The sequence below is a fragment of the Chroicocephalus ridibundus genome, chromosome Z (genome assembly GCF_963924245.1).
Source record: "Chroicocephalus ridibundus chromosome Z, bChrRid1.1, whole genome shotgun sequence".
NCBI lineage: Eukaryota > Metazoa > Chordata > Aves > Charadriiformes > Laridae > Chroicocephalus > Chroicocephalus ridibundus.
In genome coordinates this window covers 16093917-16112806 of record NC_086316.1, presented here as the reverse complement: position 1 = coordinate 16112806, position 18890 = coordinate 16093917, and the positions used below count along the sequence as shown (strand labels likewise).

At 43.8% G+C, this 18890-nt stretch overlaps 1 protein-coding gene across 1 annotated transcript in view; it reads right to left on the bottom strand.

Moving 5' to 3' along the window:
• Nucleotides 1–24: 24 nt before the first annotated feature.
• The window catches only part of ELP1 (elongator acetyltransferase complex subunit 1), a 31982-nt gene continuing 13116 nt past the window's right edge, over nt 25–18890 (bottom strand). The window contains exons 14-36 of the mRNA XM_063321553.1: nt 18700–18806; nt 18107–18210; nt 17211–17264; nt 17004–17109; nt 16208–16323; nt 15395–15468; nt 14671–14749; nt 14325–14404; nt 13296–13436; nt 12091–12176; nt 11364–11512; nt 10393–10516; nt 9845–9942; nt 8435–8636; nt 6946–7007; nt 6404–6466; nt 6226–6286; nt 5297–5410; nt 4508–4619; nt 3271–3398; nt 2721–2875; nt 1618–1696; nt 25–685 (exon numbers count right to left, since the gene is read on the bottom strand). Of these exons, the coding sequence (XP_063177623.1) occupies nt 618–685; nt 1618–1696; nt 2721–2875; nt 3271–3398; nt 4508–4619; nt 5297–5410; nt 6226–6286; nt 6404–6466; nt 6946–7007; nt 8435–8636; nt 9845–9942; nt 10393–10516; nt 11364–11512; nt 12091–12176; nt 13296–13436; nt 14325–14404; nt 14671–14749; nt 15395–15468; nt 16208–16323; nt 17004–17109; nt 17211–17264; nt 18107–18210; nt 18700–18806 (2362 nt within the window). The 3' untranslated portion in view covers nt 25–617. The remainder of the gene's footprint in view (nt 686–1617; nt 1697–2720; nt 2876–3270; nt 3399–4507; nt 4620–5296; nt 5411–6225; nt 6287–6403; nt 6467–6945; nt 7008–8434; nt 8637–9844; nt 9943–10392; nt 10517–11363; nt 11513–12090; nt 12177–13295; nt 13437–14324; nt 14405–14670; nt 14750–15394; nt 15469–16207; nt 16324–17003; nt 17110–17210; nt 17265–18106; nt 18211–18699; nt 18807–18890) is intronic.

The following is an 18890-nucleotide window of genomic DNA, read 5'->3' as shown; positions in this document are numbered from 1 at the left end:
ACCCAAGATCTCCCTGGTGCGAATGGACACGCTTTAGGACACAACTGGCTGTTGGTACTTCACGGTTCTCTCCGATGTAACAAAGCAATTCTGGTGAAAATCTGGTATTACCAACATCCAGCTTCAACAGAGAAAACACAACTAATTTGTTTAGCAATTTAGCATGAATTTCCTATTGGTATAGACTTACTGGTGAGATCTCTAAACCAGGCTCACCACCTTAAAATGTGACCTGTCATCATGGCATGTACCATCCACGGGAGGGAGTGATGGCAGAGAAAATAGCCCATCCAACACTGGTGGGGTTGCTTCATCCAGAAGGGAGGGAACAGTGGTGGGAGATGTTGGATTCAACCAGCAGCATCCACAGCTGCAGACCCTGTTACTCCCCAACCTCACGTCCCACCTCTGCAATGGGATATCAGTGTCTGTCCTCGTTAGCACAATGCCATATCAGGTCACAGTCACAGCTGCATCAGGTGGAGGGACCCTTCACTTGCAACAGCCCTAAGAATGGTGTATCAGAAACACCAGGACAACAATGGTTTCTGTAAAGATGTAATGAGATTACATGAAAAGTTACAGTTCAGAGTCCACTGGGATTCCTTGGATTTTAGTTATTGGAGAAGATGCAGTTTCCACTGTAGATTTTTATTGAGTTTTGGTGCCACAAGTAATTCTGGATCTGAAAGGCAAACAGGACAAGTGTCAGAACCAAGCGTAACAGCAATATGGTTTCTTCAGGAGCTGTCAACTACTTACTTGCTTTTCTTTCTACCAAAAGACACTGAGAAGTCTCTGACACACAGCATTTCCTTTTAGTGATTGATCACCAGCCTACTCAGAAGAGTGCCCCCAGCAGAACTGCTTACAGAAATCAAGCTCTGGGGCAAATCAAGCCCCTCACCATTATGCGTTACCGTTCAAAATGAGGAGGCAACAGTCAATGTCAGAGAGCAAAACCCCGTTCGTACACCAATAGCTGGGACATCACACACAACAGCTAGCTGTATCTGTTAAGCGCGAATAAGAGGCACAAGGTTTTCTACGGAGCCAGTCCTGGCAAGTGGCAATAGGCACGTTGCATCTAGAGGTTCATTAAAATATTTCTCCAGACAATTCCAGGACTAGTGGGGAAGAGGGAAAACAGAGGGGAGATGGGACCAGCACTTGCTATGTCTCTCAGCCCTAAGTTTGTATTAGCTGCAAGGATTTCAAGATGGCAAAGCACCACAACAGACTGTAGCCTGGCCTGGCCAAGAGCCTGGCCTGGCTGACAAAGCCAATAGAAAAATTCAGCTGGTAAGTTACAAGCAGAATTATCTAACACATTCTCTAAGAACTCAGACTGCCAATTCCCTCACAACAGACAGACACTACACAGACAGGAAGCCAGGAGTACAATTCAGACAGTCCTTTTAGCACAGGACTTCAGAGCAAATAAAACCTTATTAAGGTTTCTCACTTGCCACACGGAGGGAGGGTACACCATAACGAAAAGCAAGAAACTCCTACAACTGCATAAATGCTACAACTCTTGGCAAGTAGCAATGCTTCGAGAACCTCAAACCCTGCTGACCTCACTGACATTTCACACCCACTCACAGCTTAACTAACCTTGTACAACAGGCTTTATCATCCTCTTCTGCTGATAGGCAGCCATAATGCTGTTTGCAGTTGAATTGGGTCCCAGGACCTGTATGAAGAAGCAATACCCATGTTCCAACCTGCACAAAGCAAGGCTAAGAGCAGGGATACCTACAAAGGAAACTCTGCTGTCAGTATCCAAAATCAGAAGGCACTGCCTGCAGGAGACCTCACAGTACAAAGCGACCAGGAATATGTGACCAAAGCCCAGCAATGCCTCAGAATAAATTAACACAGAGGCAGAAAGAGGGAACCACTTTCGGACAGCTTCTCAGGACACAGAACCATTATCCCAGCACCTACTTTTTGACAGCAGTGTAAGTGTCACGACTTAGCAGGACTAATTTCATTACAGTGACAGCAATATTTAAAGTTAATTTGAGAGTCTCAGCTCCCCATCATATAGAACAGTTTTAATTTCTCCTTAGAGTCTTGCTAATCAGTAGTTAAGGAGACGATACTGGGGAATATCTTGTGTTCACCATGAGTGCTCAGAAACTACTTATTAGAAATAAAGACTTTTACTCTGGAAGGGAACTAAGTGCAGTGCTAGTGATCTCCTTATACTGTGTAAAGGAAATAGAAGCCTGACATAACCCTTCTTTTTGCAATATATTCCTTATCATATACTGGTCCAGACTAAATTGACCAGTCTGCTAGCATTTCACTTCACAACACGGGGTTGGACAACACTACTCCAGTACATATAAGCTATGCTAACACTTCAACTGTCAGGCCTAAAAGAGAAAACAACGTTCCTATGTTTTACAAATTGCTTAAGATAGAGCTTATGAAAAGAAGTCACCACTAGGACAAGGTAACACAAGCTTTATGAGACCTCATCCTGTCCAATGTGGCATTCAGTGCAAGGGAAACAGTGGGCTATACCTGTTGTACACACCTAGAGTGTACTGACTTGGTAGGTACTGCAGAGTATCTATTTTGCCTCTACAGAAAAAAAAACAGATCTGCAAAGCAAAAGGATTCTGCACTCTTTGCTGGTGAATGCAAAACACTGCTAAATACTTGATATTGTATGTCAGGCATGATGGGTATTGTGGGTGGGCACAGACCGAGCTGACAGGGCTCTGCTGCAGGTCTGGAGTCCAGATTTCTGGGATCGAGGTCTCCATCAACTGCAAAACCTCTTCTAGGACTTGTTGCAGCGCCCCAGCTTGCTCATCATAACCAAACAGCACAAGCTGCTTCAGAAGGATGTGTATGTCTCCTGCAGGAGAGAACAGAAGCACAAGCAAGAGCAATTAATGCAGGTACGCTAAGTAAGCAGCTCTATTTCTCTGCTAACAGGGCACAGGAAGGGGAGCAGCAAATGAGAACTGGTTCTGTCCCTACTCAGCCCACACAGTACCTGAGTACAAATGTGAGACAAGTCTCTCACAGAACTGACAAGGTCTCACTTCTCTGCTCCCAAACTTCAAATGCGGAAAGCTCGCACTATTACATGTTTTTCCAGGCTGAGAGGCAGATGAACTAAATCAGGTCCAACATGGATGGTCTTATGGACCATCTCTCCCCATCGTACTCATTAAGAACAAGAAGGGGCACACTGCCTCAGCTGTCCTCAGAAGCTGCAGAGTGCATTAAGATCATCAAGTGTCGTACCCTTCACAGTCTCAACAGCACGAACGTTTTCTGCCAGGACTTCCAGAAGGGCCATATCTTCAAAAGGACTCCCCTCCTTCAAGCTGTATCTCTTGCGCTCAGCCTTCCGCCGGTTCTTTGAAGACCGCCTGGAAAAGGAGGATGCTTAGTTACAGTGTGCACAACAGGATTAGCTGTAAGAGGGTAAGTCTGAAGGAACATCAACAGTGGGCATGAAACGTGTTACTTAAGTCCTTACTCTCCAGTTAGAAGGGACTGCATGTAAGCTTATGTACCTTTGCGTGAATGTTTTCAATGCTACCCAACCAATATGCTTAGTGGTCTGAAACACAAGTCAGTAGTTGGTCTGCTTCTTTACTACAGAAAGGACTGCTCTGTGTTCCAGCAAGGTTAAAGCATCTAAGCACAAAATAAGGTAAACTGTCTGTCAGCAGTCACTATCAGGCAAATCTGAGCTCCATTTAAAACAGTTTGGTGCCACGATCTGTGATGCCTGTGCACAATTTCATTTCTGCTTAATACAGCTCAGCTCCTTTGTACTATGACAGGAAACCAACTTCTAATCACAGGCCAGTACTAATTGCATAATGTCCACAAATGATCAGCTCACTCTGACACATGTATGCTGAACGCTAAGGTTGCATTCTCTTCAACTGGGGCACAAAAAGTCGACACTTTTCCCACAGCTGTATTTTTCCACGTTTCAGCTAGGGAATTCAGAAGCAGTCCCACAGACTACACTGGCCTCTAATGCACCCCACCCCATAATGCAGCTCACATTCTTGAGAGCACTCAAAAGAAACACAGACGCCCACTGTGGGAAGACATTGGTATGAGATTTATCAGCAACCCCCACCCATCAAGTGCAAAACCTAGGACAAAGAGCACAAGCCACACATGCAAGCTGTTAATGTTTGAGGAGCTCTGCGCATATTCTGTCAAGCTTCCTCCAGCAGCTATTCTGGCAACACGCCCGACACTCACAGAGTCAGCTCCTGACGAGAGTCTGTGTTCACAGCTCCTCTGCTGGGCACTCAGTTCCTGTTGCACTAGTAGCTTCTGGCATTTTCTGCTCTCTCCCTCCCAGTAAGAGTTAAAATAACCATGAAATGTCTGTAATTAAAGCTGCTCCAAGGCACGCACAGCTGCGAGGAGGAGCATGCCAAGCATGAGCAAGCTGCCCTCCCAAATGCTAATGCCAGGGTAGCCACTACCTAATTTGGAGGCAGATACCTACGTGGATATTCTTGAATTGCTGTGTGAATATTTGCTGCTCATGTCGCTGGCTGTCACAACACTGCTGGTTTCAGAGAAAAGATCCAATTCTGGGCAATTTGGCATTTCATAATCTGCAAAACATTTTAACAACAATCATAGTATAGAAAAAGGTCACAGTTATTCCAGGCTTTCTCTCAGGGTAATCTATGTAGCTTGCTGAGATGCAGCTTGGGCATTCTACCTGCTGGTGTTTTGGAGCCTTACAGCTCGCAGTCCCACTCAAACAGCACACAAGAAGAAACACCAATTGTGAAAAGAACACTGTTCCTCCGTCCTGGTGAGGACTGTGATATTAAACAGCACAATAAGAGAGATGACAATGTCAGTGGAGCAAATCTGGACCAGGACAAAGCATTTTGCTTTCATAAAGCTTCCCTGAGCCTGTGTGAGCTGGCAGGTGAATAGGCATAGTAACTACTCAGCACAAAGGACATGCTGGGCACTGACACAGGCAAGCTGTCACTGTGGAGACAATGCTGTGTCATTCTGAAGAGCTTTAAGGTACATTTTGATCCCATGAAAGCTGTGACACAGATAGCACTGAAAATAAAGCTGTCTTTACAGAATGAGCAAGGTCAAACAACTGCAGTCCAAGTATGATGTGAGGAGGGGGCGAGAAGAATGCTGTTCTACTCTTGTAGGTACCACTGGAGATAGAAGACAGCATAGCTCCTCCAGGGCAAATGGAAACCATAAAGATGATCATGGTTACTTATGCAGAGAAAATCATATGCATTTCAATACCAACCCTGCAGGCTCTCACAAGCCTTCTCCTTCAGCTCTCGGACCACTTGCAGGCGACTCTTATGGCGAAGAAATGCTGTTTTCTGAGAATCTAGGAAGATCATCTGACTTTTCTGAGCTGCTCATTAAGAAAATCAGGATGTGAAAATTAGTGCAAGAGAACCAGAAGAGCATTTTTTTTTTTTAACACAAGAAGTCTGAAGGAGCACAGTGTTTCAAACTGAGAAGTAAGGTGCAAAGCACAGAAAAGGACTCAAGCGCAAGGAAATTCAAAGCTTATAATACAGGAGCCCACCAAGCCAGGTGCACTTGGATGCAGAGTGAATTAACCTGCCAGACAAGCATTTTCTAGAACAAGAGTCTGTTTCTGACACAGGGAGAGCAGAAAGCTCTCTGGTCAAATCTCTTTACATTACTGAGGTTCAAATTAAAGACAAAAATCCCTCGACTCATAAAGCCTACTGCCCATAGCATGAAAGGGAAAAACAACCAATAGTAACCAACCATCCTTCCTGGATGGAAAGGAGAATACAGGTATCAAATCATATTTAAAAAAACCTACTCAAAAAAGCTTGTAAGACAGCCAGCCATTCTCTTAGTCCATAGCTCTGCTACCACATGTACTCTGGAACAAGGACTGTCCCCTGCTTTTCATGGACATACAGACACAGACCTCTCTGCAGTTTGTGACTGTGAGGTTTGGAAAAGCTCAAAAGGAGCTTGACTAAACTAAAAGGAGCCCATGACACTGCAGGGCTTCAAGCTGCATTGAGTATAGCCAGATGCAGCTAAGTGGGCAGCATCAGTTAGGCAGAATCAAAGCATTCTTCTATACAGCTTCCAGTATTGGAGTGCTGTGACTACCCACAGAGCCAGTAAAGACCTTCTTCAGCCTCTATAGCATACAGAAGTCTCCGATTCTTGCAGATTCACCTTCCAGAATAGCAGGTTTGAAGTTGGTCTCCAAGATATCCAGTCTATCATACTTGTGAATCTGGATCAGGGAGAGGAAACAAGGTATTATTTAAGATCTAACACAGATCCCGTCCCTCTGTTCTTGCACACTAAAGAAATAGTTCCACTCTTGTTATTGTGCTCTGAAATGTCTTACCAGTCTTAAAGCCTCTTCCCAGAGTGCCCCTTCTAAGAGCAGGATAACAGCCTCTTCATAGTCCTAGAAAGAAAGAGCAACAGTGTACTGCTACTGATGCTAGTAATACACATTCAGGTAGCATCTATTCAGGTGCACATTTCTATGAAGCAACACCACAGTCAGGACAGGAAAACACTACTGTGCCAGCTACTTTGAAGTGCTGACATTAAGAAAAAAAACCAAACACAAACTATGCTACTTCTCTGGAGCTGTCTTCTTTACTCCAGTCCTTATGCTTCAGCTCTCTGAGACAAAAGCTTCTCATACCAAAGCAGAGGCAGCTTCATGAGTGGAAAAACTCAGGGACACAGCATTCACCCACACCCTGCTCACTGCATCTACTGGACCTGCTCTGCCTTCCCCAAGAGAGCCCATGGCACAGACTGTTTTGCTGTCAGCATGCACGGAATCACATGTGGCCCAGGAAAAGAGAAAACACAGATGGATTACCTCTGATACAGGATATCACTGGGGCACAGACAGAAGAGTAATTACATTACCTGAGTATACTGCTCCAGGAGTATGGCTGCCTCCGCATACTTTCTCTGATCAACTAGTTTTCCTACAAGAAAAGTAGAGTTCAGATTTTCAGAAGCAGCTGTATTTTTGTGCTACTAAACAACAAAAGTAGAGGAAAACCCCACTCATTGAAGCACTTTTTACTGGACAGATTCAGTAAGTGTGTGGGCAGGTAGGAAGAAGGGCTGCCTGATGCCAAGAATTCATTAACTTTCATCATCATCAGCCGTTTGCTTATGAAATTGCTGGTGCCCATCCCTCAAGACCTGCTGAAGAATGTTTTCCCCAAGTTTAAATCAAAAATAGTGAAGAGTCTCTTAAGCTGAGGGGGCCATGATGTAAAAAGGAAACCTCTCATAAAAGCTTCAGTGTACTGCAGCCTTGCTATCTGCACGGAGCACTTTGCCACCTGCTCTCTGTGGTATGGACAGCAACCACTAAGCTTGTGGGATTCAGGGCTTCTAGTCCCCTAGAGGTCACAACCAGCTTTGGCACTGGTTCATATCCTAGGATGCAAGGTAAGAGAGCAAGTGGTACGTAACACCAGAAAAAAAAAATATTACCTAAGCAAAGCAATCTCGTCCAAGACAGTTTGTGTCTGCTCATTTTGCTAAACTACAGTTGTGATTTAAGAGGGGCACCAGAAAAAGTGTTAAAGGCAGGACATGAAGGATCCAAATCACATTAAGTGACAGAAAAAGAAAATACTAGAATATCCAACTCTGGAAGACTACACTTCCAGGAACCACGTTCCTACTATGTAAGTGGGCCCTTCATAAACTCTGTCTCTGAGTAAGGCAAAAGTCAGAATGATGCTCCACTTCTCTTGCTGAAATACATGCCACGTCCAGAACACATCTCCCATGTGCAGTCTGATATGTCCTAGTGAGCACATATTCTTACGCCAGCTATCTTTTTCTCCAGCAGTAGAACAGCACGTAGCTTTACACAGACAAGTTAGTCATAGCTGCTAGCAGCCGTCAAGGAGAAAACATGAATTTTCACAGAATAATTCACAGAACTCTGAATTATCCAATAGCCATCAAGGTCTGTGACTAGGCAGAGTACTTATGTCAATCATGTCCAGAGGCCACAGTCATGTCAGTTCCAAGAATCTCCATTCCCTGAGGTTAACCAAGGAAACAATTTGGAATAGCAGTTTGGCAACTGGTTGCAAGGAAAAAGCACAAGAAGCAATCAGCATGGGGCAGCCAAGGCCACAGCTAGCTTGGCAACTCCTGAGTGCCTACCAGCTCAGCTCCAGCATCTTTTCGTTCCTTTGAGAAACAATAGTGATGTTCAATTGCCCAATTGGCAAATTTGGAAACTTGGAAAACATACAATCTTTGTTTTCCCTTTAAGAAAAAGGCTACTGAAGACTGAGATTTTCGCTAAATTTCAGGGAAAGTCAAAATGAACCAACAATAGCAGCAGCCAGTTTCGCTCTGCACACTTGATCTCAAGGCCTACCTGCCATGCTCTGTGCTAGGCTGGACAGCTTATCCTTTGTGTAACCAAGCCGTGACGCCATGCACAGGGCTTGCTGCCAGCTACCACTGCTCTGAAAAGCATCAAGTGCTTTTGTAAAGATGCCAGCACGAGCAAATATCAATGCAGCCTGTTCATACAGCTGCTTCTGAATCAAGTACTCCCCATATGCATCGCTGATATCCTGCAAGAAAGGGACAAAAGAAAAATAAGAAATGAGATGTAGAGTCAGTAGCATTCCTCCGTTAGTAGAAATTAAGTGCCCATCTACAAAAGCCTATTTCTCCCTCCCTCAAGGAACCTCCAGGCACAATATTCCTACCCCATTCTGAACTTTTTATCAAGCCAAGGGCTGATTAGCATATAGAGACATTTCACAGAGCTAAAGCAAAAGACATGGGGAGGTACCTAACTCACAAAGCCAAAAGCTGGGTAAACTACATATTGCAGGAAATCAGCCCCTTCTTCCCTACTCACATGAGCGGTTGTTAGAATGTCTCCCTGAACCAACATACTCCAGGAGTCAAACACTGGCACAAGGGAGGATGAAAGCCCTACAACTCTATAGGCACAAGCTGCTGTAAATCAATACCCTGAGATCACTATGCTATTCAAAGCTCACAATCTCCATCAAGAAGGGGCGGGTGGATTTGACTGAAAGAATGCAGAAGAAAAAAGAACCATTCCCAGTGAGCCAGAGTTAGGAACAGACTTCCCACATGAGGAACGGGTCCCTTCTACTTTCATTGTGCTGCAAACAGGAGTTTCTGAATATCCCCTATTACTACTTGATCTACTTCTTTTACAAAGGCTTGTGTGTTGTGTATTTACAATACCTAAACGAAATTATATTAAATACCTTCATTTACGTTTTACCTCAGGCTTGGGCAAGCTAAAGCTCTTCAGTAATACTGAAACCAACAAGGGACACTACATGCTAGGAAACAGCACATCTGCAAGTGCTCCAAGCTCTATAGCACTCTTCTGAATAGTTTAATGATAACAAAGGTCTCCACATAATCTGCAAGTGCCAGACAGAAAGCTGGTATCAAAAAGGTCAAGAGAGGAAGAAAAGTCTTTCTGTGGTAACGGGAGTTCTCCAGCATACCACGAGTGCAGCAGTAACTGGACTCCCAGGTGCTCTCCTGGCCACATGATCAAAGAAGTAACAGCCACTCCTTTGATGACCAGACCTCGCAGGGTCAGTGCTGAGAGTCATTCCAGCTATTATCTCAGAGGAGGGTCTCAGACAACACAGGAATAGCAATGACCTGCAGAACCTGAATGCAGGCAGCTGCTGTCTCATTCCCTCCCTCACTCAATGTGCAAACGACGTGCAAACACACGTGTGAGAGAATAAAGAACTTGCATGCTGCAGTGTCACCTACTTACCTTGTACTCCTGACTGCTAGAGGGGTACAGCTTCAAGGCTTCACAATATTGATTCTGATCCTGCACCAAGTTCAGAAATTCAGAGAAGTGTTCAGGACCTGCAGAAATAATTTATTTTTCACAGTAACAAGAGAAAGCACATGGCTCTCATTGCTCCCAGCCAGACTGGGTTCATTGCATTAGGAAGAAACTAGAGGTACTTGGGTGAAAGAGCACAAAGCATCTATTCTACTACTGTAAAATCAGTGTTCACTTCCTTGAGGTTTGCTCCACTTTTGCCAGCAGTATTAACTGCGGACAAGTCACCTACAACAGGAACAAAACAAGACTCACACTTCATGATGAGAGTAAACATTCTCCCTGTGCTAAGCAACACTATAAGAAACATGTAGCAGAAGTAAGTATGTTAACCATGCACTACCGGGAGGGAAGATGACCTTGCGCAATCCTTCTCTTTCTCCAGCTATTTCCCCACAAAGGCTCTCCAAAATGGAAATGTTTCACTGCAGAATTTCTCCTTAGAGGCACTGGGTATGCAGGACACCTACCACATTTGCTGAGGTGCCCAAGAGCTTTCGTGTATCTCTTCAAGTGTCTGTCTATTGTATATCGCTGATAATTGGTTTCCATTTTCCGGAGGGTATTTAAGAAGGGCAAGTATTCTTTTGGGTCCTACAAAGAATAATAAAAACTGCAGTTGAGCTAACCTGGTAATATCCATATTTGTCCCCATCTTCACCAACAGACAGTCCCACATTTAAAATTGTATAATAATACATTAAAAAGGCTTTTTTATTTTTTTTTTTTTAAATTTAAGCCATCTTTAAGAATCAATTCTCTACATGTACTCTTCCCAGGAATGACTAACTTAAATTACGAGGCTCCCACATGGACTTCAGCACCTAAAGGCTGGTGACATTTAAAATTCAAGGCTATGTATCATACCAAATATTGTTTCTATTAGCTATTATCATGTATAAATTTGCAGCTGTAAAGCTGATCAACTTCCCCCACACCAAAGGTCATAAAACCTGTTAAAATGAATAGGGTGTTTTAATTGATGGTCATCAGGCTTTGCTGTAACATCAGGAAACCCTGAAGATCCTGATGAGCATTCAGATTTCAAATTAAACCTGCTGGAAGATACACACTATTATCGTGGCCACCACCAAATAAGCAAGAATCAAAAGAGTACAGAACTGCAAACGCAAGGCATGCAGTTGTAACACTTCAGACCACAGTCCCTCCCTTCCTCAGAGCTACCTTGCTGTGTTGCTCTAGAAAAGTCCTATTTCACCTTGAGCACAAGCAAGTTTCCAAAGCTGTGCTCAGGAATTACTAAGGGATGCAGAGATATACCACCATCCCAGCACCAACCACATACAGGACTTCCGAGCAACTGAAATCCTGCCTGGGTGGAGACCTATGACCAACAAAACATGTGGGCTGATCCACAAACAACAAAGAAACTTTGTGAAAGAAGAAAAGTAGTTCCTTGGCTGGAACTATAAGCCAAGACCTTTTGAGACTTTTCGGCCACCATGATGACTAAATCAAAGTCATACATCCCCAAGGCATAATCATACAATTCATTGACATCCACAAGGAAAAGCAGGTACTTCAGTGCTTCTTCTGCACTCACAGCTTTGACATCTGGAGTAAAGCTTTCTGTAACAAGATAAAGAAGCATACTATCAGTTACACCACCAGCAGTGGAACCCTGCTGTAAGGAAGGCATGCATTATTAAGCACATTCTTGACACTGGATAGGGACCACTGAACTAATGGATTGTTCTGTCTTGCAGGAGAAGTTACTTTGCCTTTCCTGGAGAACTTCAAGGACAGTCTAAGCATAGTTAACTTGTGACGTGTGCAACAGTGACAAGTCAGAAGTATCAGCACAGAGTAAACGCAAAGTTTGCCAGTTAGAGATAGCAGGCCCCAGAATGGGAACTTCCTATTCCATGCTGGGATAACCAGAGTTCTGACTGGAAAGAGAGAACAGCTCTAACTCTGGGCTGTCTGTTGACACACCTAGATTAAAGGATGAGCTGAGGGCATGTACAGCAGTGTATCTTAGCTAATAGGCTGCTGTTCCATTAATACACAAGTTTCAAGTACATTTCTGTTTTCTGGCTGACTCCGTGAACAGCCATCTTAAAATAATTTTCAGGGTGAACCATGCTAACAATGAAAGCTCCTGCAAACCACCCATTTTCAAAACTTTTGAGTTCCTGATACAACACCTCGAAGATCGTGAACCTTCTGGAGAGCAATTTCCAGTTCTGGAGGACTCTTCTTTACATGCGCTGTCAGTATCGACAGGCAGTATCTGAAGAAAAAAGAAACAGTAAATGAAAAAGCAAGAAGGCAGAAACGCTGCTTATTCCTATTTTAGCACACATTGTGCAAGTCCTAGTTTACATTTTAGTAAAAAAACCCCAAAACTAACTACTACTCAGGTATTTCAATCTTTTTAAAGGAAGGCAGGAAAAACGGGAAGAGAACAGAATATACCAGAAAGGTTTTTCTACTCAGCATGTCACAAGACTGGAGGTGCGTTTTGAGTAGAATGAGCTTTGTTATCATGCCAGCCAGCATAATGGAGAGATAAAACATCTCTCTGGGAGCTCAGATAGCTGGACACAGTTTTCCAAATCAAATTTGTCACGAAGGTGGTCTTTTTATAAAAGGAAAGCTTTCTAGGAGGTTATTTCCACTTTCACACATTTCACGTGTACTATTTCAAAATAGCTTTCCCAGCTAAGGGGATGGTTTGTTTTCCAAAACCATCTGCTGAAAAGCATCTAAATTTTCAGGGTTCAACAGGAACTCAACATCTGTTGCTCCTCTTTCCACTATTTCATATATAAACTGCCAATGCTTGAACACTGCTTCACTAACCACTGTTATTATCCTATTTTCCCACCCTTTATCCTTGTCTGTTGTTGATTCATCTGAGGATAGTTACCAAAAAGTTAATCATTCAGAAATGCGCAGCTGAAGGTTTACAAAAGTAACTCAGCTTCAAATATAACAGCTGAGATCTTTCCGAAAGGCCAGCTGCTCCAAAAAGCCAGCATCTCCCTGAGATGACAATCTTGCTCACGTGTCTCTGTCCCCTATGCCACACATACTGTTCCTAATTGTAAGAACAGTTAAGTAATACAGTGAGTGTATTTCTTAAACCCTTATAAGCATCCTGCATCTATTACTTTAATTCTTCTAGTAAAAAGTTGTTTTGCTATCTGTGGAATTAGTAGATGTTGTGGTTTTCAGGACAGCATCATCAACAGATGGAAGGTATGGCTACATACGTCTTGTGGAGCACAGGCTCACCTCAGAGGATCTGAAGCAAAACAACTGATGTTAAGGACAGATTTGCTTTCTGCAAGCGACTCACTAGAAATCTCTCTAATGGTTCCTTCAGCTATGGTAAGAAAATACTTACTTTTGAGGGTCAATGTGTTCCATGGCAACTCTCATCACATCACATATGAGGTTTACTTTTTTCTGATCAGGACACTGGCGTGGTTGAGCGTTACTGCTACCATTCAGAGATGGGTACATACTCTTCGTGAAATCTTCCTCTCTAAATAAAAACAGACAGCACGAATACCAGTATGGTTCATCACACAGCCCAGCACAGACAACAACATTAAGAAACACAAATGCATGCAGAAAATAACTACTCAACAAAATAGCTCATGTCAGTCAGTACTGACACACACAACCTGCCACACTACCAGAAAGCTCTCTGACATCTCTCATCCATCCCAATTGATTCTCAGCCTAGACAGGCATGGAAAAAACTGGTCAGAACAACTACTTTAGTTGCACAAAAAATCAGAAGGCAAGATTTTCAGAATACAGCTGTCTTCTCCTAAATCCATTATTCAGAGCACAGAATACTTCTGAAAATTTAGCCATTTGCTTTTATTTCTAGACAAAGATTTAAGGTCAGGTCAAAACCGAAAATAAAACAGAATGCCTAAGGGACAGCTCCAGCTCCTAAACAATTATTTACTTCAGCAAGCTTGAGAAGTCCTGAAGCTACCAATGCCCTAAAGCCTCTTGTCACTCAACCTTTGAGAAAGAAGTAAGGGGACTTGATTTGGCAATCTAAGCAAAATCTTATCTTGGCCTCAGGCTTCAGATAAGCAGTGCTGCCTTGCTCCTGTTTATGAGGGAACAAAACTTTCTCTGTTCACATTTACCCCTGTGCAGCAAAACAGAAGTCAAAGCAGTCAGATGATATATTAATCCCTTGCTGGAAAAATCTAATGGCTTCCTGCAAGCTGGAATTCCCAACAAGGCACACTGACTGTCCCTGAAACTATTGAGCTTACTCAAGTCTTTATGATCTAACATGCCAGATTTCTGGCTCCTTGAGCCCAAACTTAAGAGCTGAAAATATTTTGACAAAATAAGGTACCACAACTGATTACATGCATGCTTCCATTTGCAGAATTATACTCACTTCAGTTCTGTAAAAAACAAGTTGATATAATTCACAGAATCTATTTGCCTGATAAAGGTTTCTGCATTTTCCAGAAATACCTGAAATGAACAACAGCATTACTACCATTACTCTGAACAAGTACATTAAGTACAAGAACAAATTCAAAGACATTCTTCGAATGTACAAGATGAAGGAAATGCTAAATCCAGTCTGCCTGCATGAGGATGCAGCAGTGCAGAGCAGCCATCTCTGCCCAACGCAGAACTGACAGCACCACCTACTCTTTTGAGACCACTGTTCAATGTCAATGGATTCCAGGCTAGATGGAAACAGAAAACAACACAACAGAACTGGGCATACTTGCCTTGGGATTGTGGTCATAGAGAAGATTGAGGTTGATTCGCAGCTTTCTCATGCACTGAAAGGCTTCCTTGAACATAAGCCTGGAGGAATAAGCCAAGTGGGATAGTTTAGATAGTGGATAGGTGAAATACCTGCAAATAAAGGCAACTGGCCAGAGGTAACCGCAGACCCTCTGGGAAGGGAACAGCATAGGTAATTAGCTGTGTAGATTGCCTTCCAGAAAAAATGTGCAAGGTCAATCCTGTTCATTGCCAGCCTCTGCAGTGGGACAGACCAGCACGCCAGGTTGAGGAAGCAACGCAGGCCTTGCATTATTTTTTTCCCCTCCCTTAAAACAGAGAACTAAATTTTAATCTAGTTGGTCCACTAGACCAACTTCTGTTTCAAACTTAAATGTAAATCAATTAAACAGATAAACAAACATGAAAAACAGCAACCTTCATCACAAAGTGACTGAGATGTCTGGAAAATGGGGCAGACAAAGATTTCTCCCACCTGCACAGTCTTAGCACACATATAAGCCCTTCAGTGGTGAAGTGAGAGGCACCTGCGACTGATGAAAGCTGGACTTCTAGCTGGTTGCCCCAGAAACAGTTTCATTCCCACTAATGAAGTCACTTCCTCTGGGTTTAGTTCCCTCCCTTCTCCAGCACAAAACCAGGACAGCCAGCCTCTAACAGCGCAGACTAGGGGAGGGAAGATCAGAACACACCAGTGCTATTTACCTGTCTAGCCACTTCCGAATCTGGGCAAGAACCAGAGCTCGGTGGTGAATAGTCTCCAGATTTCCTCTCGGCATCTGCAACATGAGATGACCACAATTACCTATTTGTAGTTACTCTGCTTACATTGAAGGCAATGGACTGGATAATTTTCTAGACCTGCCTGCTACTTGCAGGTGCACGGGCCTGTTTTTTCACTCCAACGGTTATGCAATTTCTATGACTGTGGGAAAATATCTGAAAATTTTCTCAGCTCAGAAACATTCCTTCCTTCAGAGGCTGGACTCCACTCAACTAGGCAAGACGCAGAGCAATCTGATCAAGCTTTCGGGTTAGCCCTGTTTTGAGGAGGATGTTGGGCTACATGCCTCCAGAGGTGCCTTTCAAATGACATCCTTCTCTATTCTGTGAACCTCTGCTGGTTCTGAAGAGCAACCTCAGCACTTCAGACAAATTTAGTGCCAAGGCTAGTGGAGAGCTGATAGCAAATACAGCAAGTACTTAGAGGTGCGCCTGAAATCCACTGTGAGAGGCCAGAATATATAGCACTGTGCTAGCTCAGATGTTAGGAATTTGAATAGTCCTTCCCAGCTCTGTACATACGCAGCTGCCTGTGCTGAACCTAACCCCCACAGGTATGCTCAAAATCCCTCTGTATCCAGCCAGGCAGCTTTGTGAGGCACTGTGCTGCAGCAGTACAGGGCAGCAGCTTTGTAGCACTGCCCACGCTGTTTGCAGTTTGGTCAGCTGCCCACTGAGACGGGCCCCCTACAACCCTTGATAGCAGACCTCAGGAGACATAGGCAGAGCACTGACCTGCAGCACAACCCTTGTGTCCTGGGGCACAACAGTGATGATACGTGAACCTCGCTCCACCTTGCGCAGGGTCTCACTGTTGGGTGTAGCAGCACTGCTCAGGCCAGCCTGAAGGGCTGAAAACAGCATTATTTATCAGCATCCATGGCACACCGCAGCACAGTGCCCCATTCAGGTTTTCCTATGTGGCCCTGCAAGGTCGTACTGGACCAACTGAGTCAACAATACACCAGTGATCTTCAAAGGTTACAGACAGGAAGAGGACGTTTTAGTGCTAGGCACTGCTGTACACAAAGTAGAGAGATGTCACCAACACAACAGGATCACAAAGCTCAACAGACCAGATGAGAGAAGCACTGAAAGATGTAAAGGACCAATAAGCTGTCATCCTACGTTTTCCAGTGTGCTCGTACCTCTCATAGCCGGCTGCCACCAGAAACTCTTTTTACTGGGATCCTTTCTCTACCACACTCCTTCAAATAGCACATAGCGCTTTCTTTTTTGGATGTGAAGGGGAGGGAGAGAATGCAGGGCTAAGCTGTTGAAAACAGTGAAACAACAACAACTACAGGACAAATCCTGCTCCCTGGGATGAGGAAGTGATATACAAAGTCAGTTCCCTGTGCTCCTTGTTCTCTGATACATTTTTGAAAGCAGCTCTCCTCCTCCATCTCTTAAGCAGTTGTTCTGAGTGACCCAAATTCAGCAGTTTTGGATGTGAAAAATGGGGACATCTTCTGGTTCCAATACAATGGCCATGAGCTGCCAGCATCAGGCAGCCAGAGCTGGCGTTTACCTTTCGCTGACATGTTCTTCAAGCAGAAGCACTGACAGGTGTGGGAGTTGGTGGTCACCAACAAAAACTCATTGTATGTTGCAAATGAGGTGATGTTGGAAGCGACCTGTAGAAAAATGATGTAGTTTATTGCGTTATAGAGCAGAACCAAAAAGCTGCCTTTGGTAGAGAGAAAGGGTATGCAATGAGGGGCAAAAACTTTGGTACCTCAATATCATTAACAAAAAAACGGCATCGATCTGTGAGGCCCAAGATCATCTCCTGCAAAAAAAAAGATAATAAGTATAAGCTATCAGTGTCACAACCTCCAGTGTTGCGCAACACTGACTAGCACTGGATGGAAGAACCTTACATTAGGTACTAAGTACCTCATGTGAATTACTTAGAGAAGCTGGACAGGAAGTCATGCAACCTCTATACTAGAAGTGCTTGCTTAAATGTCTTTAAACACTTCTAATGGGAAACCCAGCTTGGTCTACCCTGTAACAGAGACTGCACAGTAACAAAATAGAAGCAGAAACCATGCCAGATAATTTAGTTTTTTATTTAGCAGCATTTGGTCCAAAATACCAGAGGAAAAGCACTAGTACGGAGCACAGCAAAGCAACTCCATACAGCATTCACCTGGATGCACGCTGAAGGAAACAAACTCTGGAACTACCAGCAAAAGAGCTAGTCGTTCCTTAAACTGCTGTAACTATCACGAAACCATCACCAGTAAGAAACACCAGTAGTAGGAGATGTGCAGTAACTCAATGCAACCATATTTGCTAATAGGGCAAGTTCAGATAAAACAGAGCAAAATGTTGCTTTCAAAAAAAGCAGGGCAGTGACTGCTGGAAATTTTAAATCTGACATTTCTTGCTCTTCAATGACATTATTCATTGTACTCATAGAACAGGGAGATTGGATGTTAACTGCGAATCACAAGAAATGCTCTAGAAGACAAGGAAAGATAAGCTCTGAGCTCTGCATAGGGCCTTATGAAGACTGCAGTTAAGAAGCATCATTGGACCCTGGGCAGAGGATCATGGTGCACATACGACAGAGAACAACCAAGTAGGGAACTTAATCTGCTCACAGTCTTACAGAGTCTTACTTACTTCACCACCGATCCTTGTGATAGAAGTCTGAACGCAAGGGTGGGGGAACTGAACGCTAGAGCCACTGCTGGTCCTCCAGGGTTCAAGAACTGGAGTAGAAGCTTCTAAAGAGCAACAAAGATCAAACTGTTTTACAGCCAATCAAAGATTCAGACATTACAACTACATGACATGTATCTCAAGAAAACTGGAGCTGGGAATAAGCTATACTATCTGACAGACAGGAGAAATGCTGACACAAACAGAAGACCGGGACACAGCAGACAGGAAGATGGCAACTTCTAGGGGCTCAGCAGCACCTCTATTCCGCTGTGGAGAAGTGCCAAGGACATGGCAGTCAGTCAGCACTTCTGAAATCACTAACCAATCATTTCAAATCATAAAGTCTGAACTATGATTCTCAACATTAACTGCTTTCTGACACAAATCACCCGTTTGGGCCCCTTTCTGGGAGCAGAGGGAGCATGAAAGGCAGGACCAACTACCAGCAAAAGTCATCTATGTCCCTGAAAGTCAACTCACGTCATTAAATATTTTGAGAAATCTGTAGTAACTACACCCCAGACTCGATACTTTAATAGGACCCAGCTTACCCCAGTGGTATTTCAGGATCTGTCTATCAGCCAGCTGCAGAGCTACAGTTTTGGTCACCGGGCTGCAGCACAGGCTGATCACTTCCCCATCTACAGGCACAGAAAACCTGGAGCAAGACGCATAACATCAGTCACAGAAGATACACGTAACACCTAGACCTTGCATTTCTTGTGTCCAGATGGAAGGATGC